The 12,390-nt window shown below is 35.4% G+C and overlaps 1 protein-coding gene across 6 annotated transcripts in view; it reads left to right on the top strand.

Moving 5' to 3' along the window:
* The window catches only part of LOC106033024 (AGBL carboxypeptidase 4), a 924,726-nt gene that overhangs the window by 367,117 nt on the left and 545,219 nt on the right, over positions 1-12,390 (top strand). For all 6 annotated transcript variants that reach the window (XM_048062129.2, XM_048062128.2, XM_048062125.2 and 3 more), the window contains one exon: positions 2,528-2,744. In XM_048062129.2, coding sequence (XP_047918086.1) covers positions 2,528-2,744 — 217 coding nt within the window. The remainder of the gene's footprint in view (positions 1-2,527; positions 2,745-12,390) is intronic.

The raw sequence follows: 12,390 nt of genomic DNA, 5'->3' as shown, positions 1-12,390 counted from the left end.
TTTTCCTTCTTTAATTCCCAGATAAGATCTCAATCTGATTAGGCTTCTCTGTGTAAAGATGTGTTGTTGGTATCTAAACACTAACTCTCTTTCTCTATATGACTCACAAATAGATTAGCAGTGACAAAGTGCTAGGAGAGATAAAAATAGATTCGCAGTGACAGGAGTACTATTATAATTATTTTTGGAAGATATGGTTTGAATTAAGAGTTTGGGCACTTTCTGCCCTGAGAGGGTGAATTTAAGCCTAGGAACTGAGGATGGTTTCTGCTGTTGTGTCAGACACCAGATAGTGAAATGTCAATACCAGATGTCCTAGACATCAAGATTAGCCATAATAGCCAAATGCAGCCATAAAGTGATGTGTCAAAGTGGATAATAAAACAGATGCTTAGCTTTTATAATGAAGGGGAGAGGGAACGAAATATCAAAAGTGCCTTTAATACATTAACAAAGTTGTCTTCAACTTGCTTAAAAGTAGAAAGTTATTGAACCAAGGAGAACTATGTGTCATTTAAACATTAACTATCAGCAAATGAATTTCAATTAACATTAGCCTTTCTAAAATCTTGACTTTCCTCCTATTGGTCTCATTTTACATGAAATTTTTATTGCATAAAGTGAGGCTTGTCCTATATTATTTCTCCCATGTTAATTTGGAAACAAATAAAGTTCAACAACTCAGCAACATACTGTTTAAACTTGCATTACAGTTTGAGGACTGGGAGCCAGAATACATTTACCCACTGCCATATCATCTGCTTGATTTGAGATCAAATGAGGGATGTCCTATAGCACTCCAGAGTAACGGTGAACGATAGAAATATGTTAAGATACTGGAGAAACCTATTAGGTTAGGGTACTGCATGCAGACGGTTGGTGGCATTTTTCCCAAACTACTGCTACTTAAAAAAAAAATAAAATAAAAATGAAAAGAATTATTTTATTTTGTCCTTCATATTTGTGGCTTAAAATTCATTTTCAGATATTAATGATAAGCAAGTGTCTTATTTAACCAAAAATGCTGAAGCAAATTTTTTGAAACCCTGGAAGTTCAAGAACCAGGGCAATAAAAGGGGCAAACAAATTCTTATTTCAAGTCTAATTAACTGCATCATTGGCTCTTTATTGTACTTTTTCAAGAACATCTCAATTCCTTTCTGTTTCTCTTTGTAGCTTCTGAGTCTTGCTGATCAGACTCCTTAACTGCTGCTAATTGGCAAACATGTACTTCTGCATAATGAGAGGGTTTCGTCCTCTATTTCATACTAGCAATGAAAGGCTAAAACTGATGCTCTGCAGTAGACCAGTTTCTCGGAACTATTACAAAGAGGCACATTACTACTGCTATGTCTGTAAATCTTATTATGTTTTCCCTCACCAAGATGCTAGTTCAGCTGAGATCTGCTCCAATCATTAGATGAGACCCGTTTATAATGTCGTGTAATTGAATCAGTTAGAGTCTGCAGGACCATAGTGTTTTGTTGCCAAACAGGAGTGGTAAGTCAGTTACATCAAATTACAAGTACATGGCATGACTAGAGAATCTCCTGTCTAAATAAATGTAGAAAATCCATCTATGAAATGGCAAAGGGGCACAAACAGAAATATTGAACACCTCTGGTCCGTAGAATGTTTGTACCTCTGAAATATTACTCATTTCTGTTTAGAAATAAAAGAATGGCTGAAGTTGGGTGGAAGATATCAGGCAGACATTTTTTATTTCTTAAATAGGTACCAGCTTAATAACAATGACATAAATGCCTCTGCTGTAATTATTTACCATCATGTATATTAATTTTTATCATATCAGCACTATAAGCCAGAACTCTTGAGGAGGGCACCAATTCAATTTGGAACAGGACCAGATAACCTTTTCTCCTTCACTTTCTAATTCAGGACTGGGTTATTTTCCATACCCAAAGATTTTTCGTTGTTTGTTTTCCCTTAACCATTTATCTATTCCTCAGTTCATTGGATAGGTGTTGATGCATCCTGACTAATAAAGGTAACAAAGATATCCTGAAGTTTTTTAACAGTTGTGTCAATGTTGCCTTGTACTGACATTCCTTCACAAATTATGCCTTGTCGGTGCACTGAGTCAGTCCTGTAACAAAGGATGTAGCCACACTCCAGCCAGAAGTTTGGCTGAAGCCTGTACGCTATGAGGCTGCACCAGCAAAAGAGCTGATAGTTTAACCGCCTGTGCATCCAGATTGCAGCTTGGGAGTGGGTTTCTGTTGCTGTGTGAAGCTCTCCCCTGCTGTGGTGACCCTGCTATCCCAGGCACCTGGAGAGAGAACTCTAGCACAGTAGCTGAGCTCAGCATGGGCTGCGGCGTGGAAGTTCTCTGCATAACTGCCCTGAAACCCAGTCTCTGGGATCTGCTCACCAGCTCCTGCACTGCTCAAGTTAATTCATTTCATTTACTTGAGAGGAAATAAAAACCCCACATAGCTTTTTAATTCAAATTTGTTATGAATGTGTGTATGTATGTCAATGTGTATATGTTGCTTTTGTTTTTTAGGCAAAGAATACCCTCTAAAAATGTGTATTACTATCACTGCCCGGACCACAGGAAGAACTATGTAATGTCATTTGCGTTTTGCTTTGACCGTGAGGATGACACTTATCAGTTTGCTTACTGCTACCCCTACACCTATACTCGCCTTCAGCACTATCTTGACAACCTACAAAGGAGAAACATGGACTACTTTTGCAGAGAACTGCTAGGACTCAGTGTGGTAAGTAATAGGCATATTTGCCAGCTAGCAGGCTTCATTATGAATGTCTACCCTTAAATGCTTACAGAGTATAATTCATCATCCCTGCTAAGGTACACATGCACAAACATTTGTTTTACTGCTATCAATGACACATGAAGTAGCTTACCTGCATGGTGAAATATAGACAAATGCTAATTTAAATTCACATAAAATATTTCCTTTGTGATATGCAAGACAATGCTAAAATTCCCATGTAGGATCAATACACCTCTGAAGACATTAAATGATGAAACTGAAACAGGTTTATTGAAGAAATGTGATTTTTATAATATTCTGTCAATTTGTCTTTATGGAAGAGCTTTTCTCTTCAGAAAGAAATATGCACCTTTGGAAGCACGATATAGCTTTTTCTAGTAAAATAATGCAAAAACATTTTAAAAACTTATTTACTCTTAATAATGTCTGCTTTAGTGATTTTAATTAAAAGAGGCTTAGTGATCTCAATATGGAACCTAGTGGGCACATGAAAATGAAGTGTGATAGTTTTGGTACAGGAAGGAGGGTTAATGGTAAGGTTGAACTTGTGCTCACTTTGCTATAACCCTTCTCTGAAATGTTTTCTGCCCTGAGGATTTGGAAATCATGACTCAGCCACTCCCATATCAACTCAGAAATCATTAGATAAAACAAAATTTCAGCAATATTTTTCTTATTCCCCTTTTGCTTTCTCAGAGTTTATAATGCACTTGTTCCACAGCCTTAATCTCCTCTCTGAGATTTGATTTGGTCTAAACTTGTACCGTGTGTGTGTGTGTGTGTGTCTGTCAGAAAAAATAAGATGCAATTCTTATGAAGGCTGCTGGTCCTGGCAGGCAGGGCTTTGAAAAGAATCTCAGCATATATTGTGAAAATCAGAATAAAATCATATGAATAACCTGCACTGGAATAAATAATAGGCTTCTACCATTAGAACAGGTCATTGTGTTTCCTCTGGTGGCATAAAACCTTTAGGAAAAAATCAACTTATAGTGAAGAGTAAAACAGAATTGACAAACGAAAGCATGTTTTTAACCCTTTTGTCAGTTAAGTATGGTTCTTGTTCTAAAGATGACTATTAATTATCCCTGAACTGACATTAATTATTAATCATTCCAATTAGGGGGACAAACAATTACAAGGGAAAGGGGTATTAAAAAAAAAAAGTAAAATCTTCAGAGGGTATGAGGAAGGAGCATTTTAATGTGTGTAGGGTTTTAATTATTTATTTTAGAGGACAGAGCTATCATTAATTCTATAACAAAACTGAATTTGTTTCCTTTCACTCTGAAAACAGTGTATAAACAGTCACATTTGCATATTCATCAAAACCAGATCTGCCTGATTAAAACACTGAGATAGAAGGATATGTCTTTTATCTGCATTTTGACAGACAGAGCTATAGTCTTAAATCTTGTTAACATTGTGTTACCAGTAGTTGCTAAATATTATTTTTCATATTTCAGCGAACTAAACAAACAGATGCCTTTCAAAATGTGGCAGGAAATGTGCTGTGTATAAGTCCTGATTTTATATCTATATGTACACACACAGTATGTTTTGCAGAAATTGATATAGTAACATTTTGCAGCTCACCATGCTGATATGTATAAAAAGATTCTGAATCAGGCTTGCACTGTAATCTTTGTAAGTAACATTACAATCTCAGAGCATTTCTGGCTTTTCTCCACACACAACTGTCCTAGAACAGCTTGGTAATTTAATGTCTTTGCTGAGCTTGAATAGACAATTTCCATAAGTTCTCTGCGAGTTAAATATTTTAACATAGAGCTTTGTTGTTATCATACATCTTTAAATGGTGAAAAACAGGATCCTTCAGTCTTCACTGCACAGTGCTTCATCAAAGCAGAAGCTGGCTGTACTTTAGAGAATTGCGTGCCATATAGGATAGATTTAGAGCTAAGAAAGAGAGCTCCATCCCTGCTCTGGCCCCTTACATAAGATAAGAAGAATGAGATCGGCATAAAGAGGCCCTTAAAAGCTCTATTCCTGGCGAAGGGACGATACCCCTGGTAGTACATGGAGAAAGGAAACTTAAAGATGTCTTCTGAGGACAGATTCTGAAGTCCTCATGCCAGATGTGGGGCTCAATCAGGGTTAGAGTGCTAGGAAAAGGCTGTGGCATATCTGCCAAGCTGCCATGTAGTCACCAATATCCTTTGTTTCATTCCAGGGGGCTTTTATAGTTCCCTGCAGCAGTTTAAGATTGTGAGGATGGAGAATGGTTTGAAACAATTTCAGTTCTCCTGGATTATGAAATTTTGAACTGTGCCTCTTAGAGACAACAGAATCTTGCCACAGATCTTTGTGGTTATTTTTTTCTTTGTAGTGGAACAGTAAAATGTGAGTCACAAGAAACCATGCTTAGAAGATTGCTCCTGAAGGCTTTCTAAGTGCACATTTTCCTGCATGTAATGTTTTCAAGGCAATCTAATTTCTAATCTAATTTCATATTTTCTCTAAAGAAAGTACTATGCCTCCATTAACTCCTTAAATGCTTTCACTAATTCTGTGAAAATTGAAAGTGAAATATCAGTATGGGACATGTAATTGTCGTTAGGGTGTAGAATGGCAAAGTGGGTCAGAGCCAAATGGCAAAGATTCCCGTTGCCGGTGTGAATGGATAACTTAGCTGTTCTATTTCTGACCTTTTAATGCTTCAAATCTTCACTTCAGAGAGCTATCCCACATTCTAGATGTGCCAAATGATCTTGAAAATAGTCTCTCCTGCAAGCTAGCTATGATGGCCACCCAGGTGTCATTTAAACTGCTGTTTTCATTCTGCCATTTTTGGCCTTAGGTAACTTCAGGCTTGGTGTGGATTGTCCAAAGAGATCATAAGTTTAAAATCTGTGAGCATTTTTTAAAATTGTGCAATTAGTTTTTTGCATATTACAGATGTGTCTGTCATCTTGGCAGATATTAGGTGATGCTATACAGCATAATATAGTGAAAAATAATTGTTATATGTCTGTGAATATATAAGCAGAGGCTCAATTTATGATAATTATACAATCTTATTTGCAGTAATAGTATGTGTATCATTATAAACTATACTGCAGAGTTGGCAAAATTTTTGAGTGTCATCGTTTGAAGATGGTGGTCTAAATTAGTTGTGTATATTTGAAGTATGTAGACAATAGATGAGACCTGTACCTCTACCGGCATTTCACTATTACACATACTGAATTAAATGAGGTTTGGAGAGCCTGACTTAGCTCCTACAAATTGCCACTTGCTTGGCAATATTTTTATTGCTCACTCTAAAGACAGACAAGATTAATTGGAGACAGATACTTCCTTTCACCCCATTAGGCAATGGTGACACCAAATTATGCTTGAGCTGTATTGCAACTGCACATATAAACCACAAGCCTCAAAGGGACTTCCACAGTGAACAGAGACTAGAATATGGAATCCTGTTAAATTAAATATTAAACATACATATTTTAAAACAAGTAGGCAATATGTCTAATGTAGAGCTCTGTAAGTGAGCCAATCTCTAAAGTCAGACATGAGATACTGAGTGAAACAGATTGGAACACAAGGTGCTTCATTCTGACTCCCCACCACCTCAGTGAATGCTTTTAATTTACGTAAGTTGCTCCTGATTTATGCTGGTATCAGAGAGATCAGAATCAGGCCCTAAGACTGTGAAACTGCACACCAGATGTCATATTGCTAGTTCATTGATCAAATATCCCTTATTTGCTGTCTAAATGACTGGGTACCCCAGTTAAAACAGCTAATCAGTTCTACTGATATCTACTGGTCCATTTTTAACTGCTCAGTTATGACTATTTTAAAGCAAGAAGCAAAGAAAATAGACAATTTTTCTAAGGTTAAATTTCCCATTTCTGTGTTCAGTGTTAGGTTATGTAATAACTGTTCTATAAAAGAAAAGTATACTCTTCATCTCAAAAAAGAAAAAAAAAAGAAGGTACAGGCTTCAGTGTGATGTATCATGCCTTGGAAATCATGTTGGTATCAGATTCTGTACTTTCCAATGGATCTGACTGCAAGTAGGTTGAAATGTCATCTAAATGTAATTTGTGGCAATTTACTCGGCCTGAAAAAGGCCACAGAAATAATGATTAAGAAAAAGTAAACCCAACTTCTCATTTCTCTAAAATGCAAAAGTGCACCTACACATATATTCAGGGCACATTATCTTTATTCAGTGGTGTATCTATTTACTTATATAATACTGCTGTTTCTATATGATTCATAATATGGATGTTATCCCAAAACTATAAATGAGATTTTAAGTATTTCTACAAACCTTTTCTTAGCTGGTTTGGATATCAGCAGAAGCAGAGTTGGACCTAAAAATAATACCACCGAAAGCTCTTTCTGAAATAAAACATGATTTATAGTATATAATACCACAGCGTGCTAAACAGCAAAATTATATAAATAACATGAAAAATACCAGGGAACTGTTCTGTATCATCAGTTTTAAGGCAAACTTAGAATTTAAAGGAAGTTCTGAAAGATTAACCAGCTTGTGGGAATCACAGAGAAGGAAAGACAGGTAAAACTGTTGCTGTTGCAAGTTGCCATCTGTCTTTAGGATATATACAACTGCTCATGGTAAAAACAAGAAATGCTTTGGTTTAAGTTGGCAGCAAAATATAGTTTTAGAAAAAAACAAATGCAATAAAATCATCCTGTACAGTTAATATTGTGCAAGGTTAATACATATATAAGCTGGTTCTTTCTTAAATTCCAGAAAAAGCACTGTTTCCTGTAGAAAAATCATGTCCAGAAGGATCCACATATATTGCTGTTTATCTAATGCTAAGTAATAAATCTTAGAATCATAGAATCATCTTAGAATCTCAGAATCCTGAGCTGAAAGGGACCCATGACAATCATGGAGTCCAACTCCTGGCTCCACACAGGACCACCCCAAAACTAAGCCATCTGTCTGAGAGCAGAGTATGAAGTGTATGAAGGACATACAGATATTCTGAAGATATGTGGCCCTAGAAACCAGCAATCCCCCTGGATTATATTCATTCTTCTTTCACTCCCATTAAGAGAAATTTGTTTTCCCTCTTTTGTAGCACAGCATTAGGCAATAATTACCATGTAGACAGTGATGCTGAATGTACTTGCATGTAGGGGAAATCGTGCTACATGGAGCTGTTAGATACATTTGCCTGGTAGCAATTTACTGTATTGACTCTGCTGGGATTTTGACTATGTTTGAGTTGGCTTCTATTTAGATCTCCAGAGTAGTGACTGTGTAATTCATCTGTGAGACCAGAGTTCTATTTTAATGTCTTCTTCAACTGTAGACCCAGAAGATTTTTAGCCTGGCCTTCTTTACCTGTAGGGATGAGATCTTGGGATTGAAGGCTTATCTAACAATGTTAAAGTATGCTCAGGCAAGTGGAATGCCTTTTTATTTAACCAAATAAAGTACTATTTATTGATTTAGCTTTATACTTACTATATAATGTAAATATAATGTATTAAAATCTCTACATACCTTAGGCAAAATCTTATTCACATAATTTGTGTAAACTGTACATTGTTCTGATGCAGAAAAACATTTAAGCAGAGAAATAAATTTAAGCCTGTTAAACAGTCCTGGTGAAGTAATTAGCACAGTTCATGGGATCAATTTAAATGTGTGTAAAAGTGCCTTTGGATCCAAGGTCAGAACAATCAACACTTTGCAAGATCAAGGCTCAGTGCCCTAATGTTTTGCCATTGTCTTGCACTAACACTATAACAACTTGAATAAAGCAAAGAAAAACAAAAATACAAATCTTAGATTTTAAGCCCAGGTTTCTGGCCAAACGTACTTCTCAGGAAGTAAAAAGGAATAATGACGTTTTCAGTCTGTTATGAATGAAAATTGATCTGCTTATTGGTTGATATATATTTCATTTATTTTTAAATGTGTGTTTCAGTAAGCTCCCATGGTCTTGCTTATCTAACATTTCACCTTTATGTACAATGCACTGAGGCTGAGAGCTAAGTAAGAGATCTGGTGGTAGGATAATTTTTTTTTTTGCCTGTCATTGGTAGCCAATGGACTTGGTCAGTGGCTTCATTCACTTCTTGCAGTGTAGCAATAAAGTAGATTTACAGTGAGGTACATGTCGTTTCAAATAATATTTTAATATTATAAAATTCACACTGAACAAGGTTTTTAAGACTTTTATCTAAGATGGTGAGGTACTTGCAGGTAGTTACTCCCCCTTCAAAAATAATGTAAGAACTAAAACATTCAATAAGCAACTAAAAAAAAATCTTTGTCACATTGTCAGGATTTTAGTGTTTTGCAGATCTTTTTCCACACTCTCTTGAGATTCATCTTCCCTCTTGTAAGGGTATATAATAGAAAATTATCAAAAAAAAAAAAAAAAAAGGAAATCTCGATTTAAGAAAGCATTTGTCTGCTACCACCTTTTTGGATGTTTCATTACTTGCCCATATTTTGTTGGAGAGAAGCTGGTTCAGGTAATGTATTCTGCAACCCTTTTTGCAGCTCTCTATAAATATGTTGAATGCCCATGTGTGAAGTGAATCCCACCACTGCTCACCAGCCTTTTTTGGAGAGCACCTGTCAGGTGTGCACTTGAGGCCTTCTGCATAAGAGATCAATGCTAATCCTGGTGTTCTTTATCCCTGCCTTGCAGATGTTCAGTAAGACTTTATCTTGGTTGTCCTTAAGCCTTGAAGGCTGAAAGCTGTCTCTAAAGAAAACACTTCACTTTCTATGTCAGAGGGGAATCTGGGTTATAACTTTATATCACATAGGAATGATAAAATAAAGAAATAAGAGAAGATTTTGATACAGATAACATAGACCAAGAAAGTGTAGTTCACATGGCTCAGACTGGCTAAGTGTTTCCTTACTCTTGATGCTAAGTATTTGAATATATGTACTTGAAAAGAAGAAATAAGGCTCACCACAACCTAATACATTTATAGAAAGCACAGTTGGCTGATACGGTTTATAGCCTTGATTGCAGTGTGGGTTTAGTGGCCCCTACTTTTCTGCATTATTAGGAAACTGTTTTTGAATCAAAGAATAGTGCAAAGAATTTGAACATCAAGCTATCATGTAAGGGAGGCTATTGTTATCTTTGTTTAAATACTTCAAGTATATTCAAATTTATTTTAATTTAGAAATATGTATTTACAAAACACATACAAAGCAACATACAAATAATATGAGGAGACGAGATTTTTCAATGTAAAGCAGTAGGTACTTAGTTAAAAGCTTTTTATTTGTTTGCATTGTTTTTAACTTAGGAAATAGAAGATGCAATTTAAAACATTTTTATTACTCCTCAAAAGAGATCTTATATAGCAACCAATGATATTGATACATGAAAAGAACTGCATTCCTGATAAGAGTTTCTATTTCATGTTTTCAAACAGCAGCTGAGCACCATACTGTGGCAGCAGAGAACACTCTGAGAAATGAACACAGATTGAAAAGGTCTCAGTTACATGACACTTTCAACTAAAAAAAAAAAGTCACCACTAGGCCCACATTGAAAAGTTTTCTCTCAGAATTCCTTAGAATTGTGGACATGCCTTTTTAGGGAAAGTGTTTTTTTTTTTTTTTTTTTTTTTTTTAATGAACTAACTTATCTGATGTTCTAGTAAATGTGTTACATGGAAGAAGACAATGGAGGTATATAATAAATTTCAAGAATTTTCATAGGTACACATAAAAGAGAAATCAGTTCCAGAAATGAGATTTCTCCCATTTGTTTTGAGTTTCCCATTAGTTGCATCCAGTTTTGCAGTTAGTCTTAATTAGTTAAATTTTAAGAGGAATGTTACTTTCTCAAAATCAGACCTAAAGAATTTGTTATATATATATTTATTTTTCACTTAGGCTTGATGCATTAAGGTAGATTATACTAATGCATTAATATCCGTCGTGATATATTTCATCAGCTTCCCAGTTCATTAGTAACAGCTGCATATTTTTTTTATTATTTTTAAGTTTTTCAGAATTAAAATATTAACTAGTCTCCATATTTATGAAAGCTGCAGTTTTGAAATATGGAATGGGAGAAATTCTTATGTCTATTACAGAAAATCCAGACTTGTTTTTAGAGCTTTTGCTATGACAGCCTCAAAAAATTGTGCATAAATGTCAGAGTTAAGGTTCATAACATTCTTCTAACGATAGTGTCATTAAGCCACTTGATAGGTAATGAGACTATTGCAGAAACTGAAAAAGATAGAAGCAGTATGTGATAAAGACTGATATTCATTTTCTGAGCTTATCCATATTAAACAGAGTTTGTTTATAAGGAGTTCCCCTTCAGAATCCAGTCATCTGATCAAAACATCGTGGTCAGGACCATGGACAGTGCACCTGATTTGTCTCTTCAAGGCACTCACACTTTTTCACGTACAATTTTGAAAAAAATGAAAATACAAACCTGTTCTTTCAGAAGTTTTGAAAGACAAAACTGAAGCCAAATTTTTGATAGTTACACACCAATAGTAATTTGATGTTTTGGAAACTAGTTCCCATTCACAACTGCTAAGGTCTTCAAAGTGTGGTGCACAGTCTTCAAGAAAATAATTAGAAATGGAGACTGTTAGTTTACACAGTTCATGCAATTCATGACCTAAGGTCTGTTTTTCTTATTGGCCTTCTGAGAGAGAAAAATGACCAGTAAGGTGTTATGTCTGATGGAAAACGTATAGGAATGTTGGAGATGACTGATTAAGAGCACTTTATAGATTAACAGATGAAGACAAAAACAGAGGTTGATGGTACTGTACTGGGAAAAATAGGAGTTTTTTTGCACTACAGTGAGATGCATCAAGATTTGTTTTAGACTTGGAGATTGATATTAATCCAAACTATGAATATTTCAAAATCTGAAAGGTAATGGATAGGACAAGAATAGTGTTACTACTCCCAACAGAGTATTCAAAGGCATTGAATCTTCTTTGTCTACAGTGAATGGAAATGCATAATTTCCATATTGCCCTATAGTCTAGCTTCCTCTCTAAAGGTTAAGGGAAATGGTCTGGACCTTTACCATGCTCCTGTCAATCTAGTTACCAACATAAAGTATCTTCTGCTTGAGGACCTCTTATAGGAATTCCTCTCCTTATAGGAATTAATGGTATTCTGGGGTTCCAGAGAATTTGAGAAAGCTTATTATTATTAATATTATTATTATTATTAATTTTTAAATTGCAGTGGCCTCTTTATGAAGAATCTAGAGTATATATTCTCACTCTAATAGAACAAACTGCTCAGCATGTGAACTCAGGAAAGAAGAATGTGTGTTTCAGTGGTATACTTTTCTGCTGTTGTCATCATCCTTGCACGATACTGTGGCAGCACCAGATTTGCTTTCATGTCCAGATGATTTTGAAATCTTTCAGAACTTTAGAAATAAAACTGCACATATCTACTAGATTTCGTTTACAGAAATAGATAAGATTTTCTAACAACAAACAACACTGCAGAGCTTCCATGGCTGTTCTCCCATAAATGAGACTTGGGTGCACTCAGACCAAATAACATTTTAGACTCGTATTACGCAGACTCATGGGAAGATAAAGAAAAAGATAATATATTCCACATGGTCAAACAGAATTC

This window comes from Anser cygnoides, chromosome 8 (genome assembly GCF_040182565.1).
Source record: "Anser cygnoides isolate HZ-2024a breed goose chromosome 8, Taihu_goose_T2T_genome, whole genome shotgun sequence".
NCBI lineage: Eukaryota > Metazoa > Chordata > Aves > Anseriformes > Anatidae > Anser > Anser cygnoides.
Note: the sequence above shows the minus strand (reverse complement) of the source record. Positions and strands in the feature narration are given on the sequence as shown.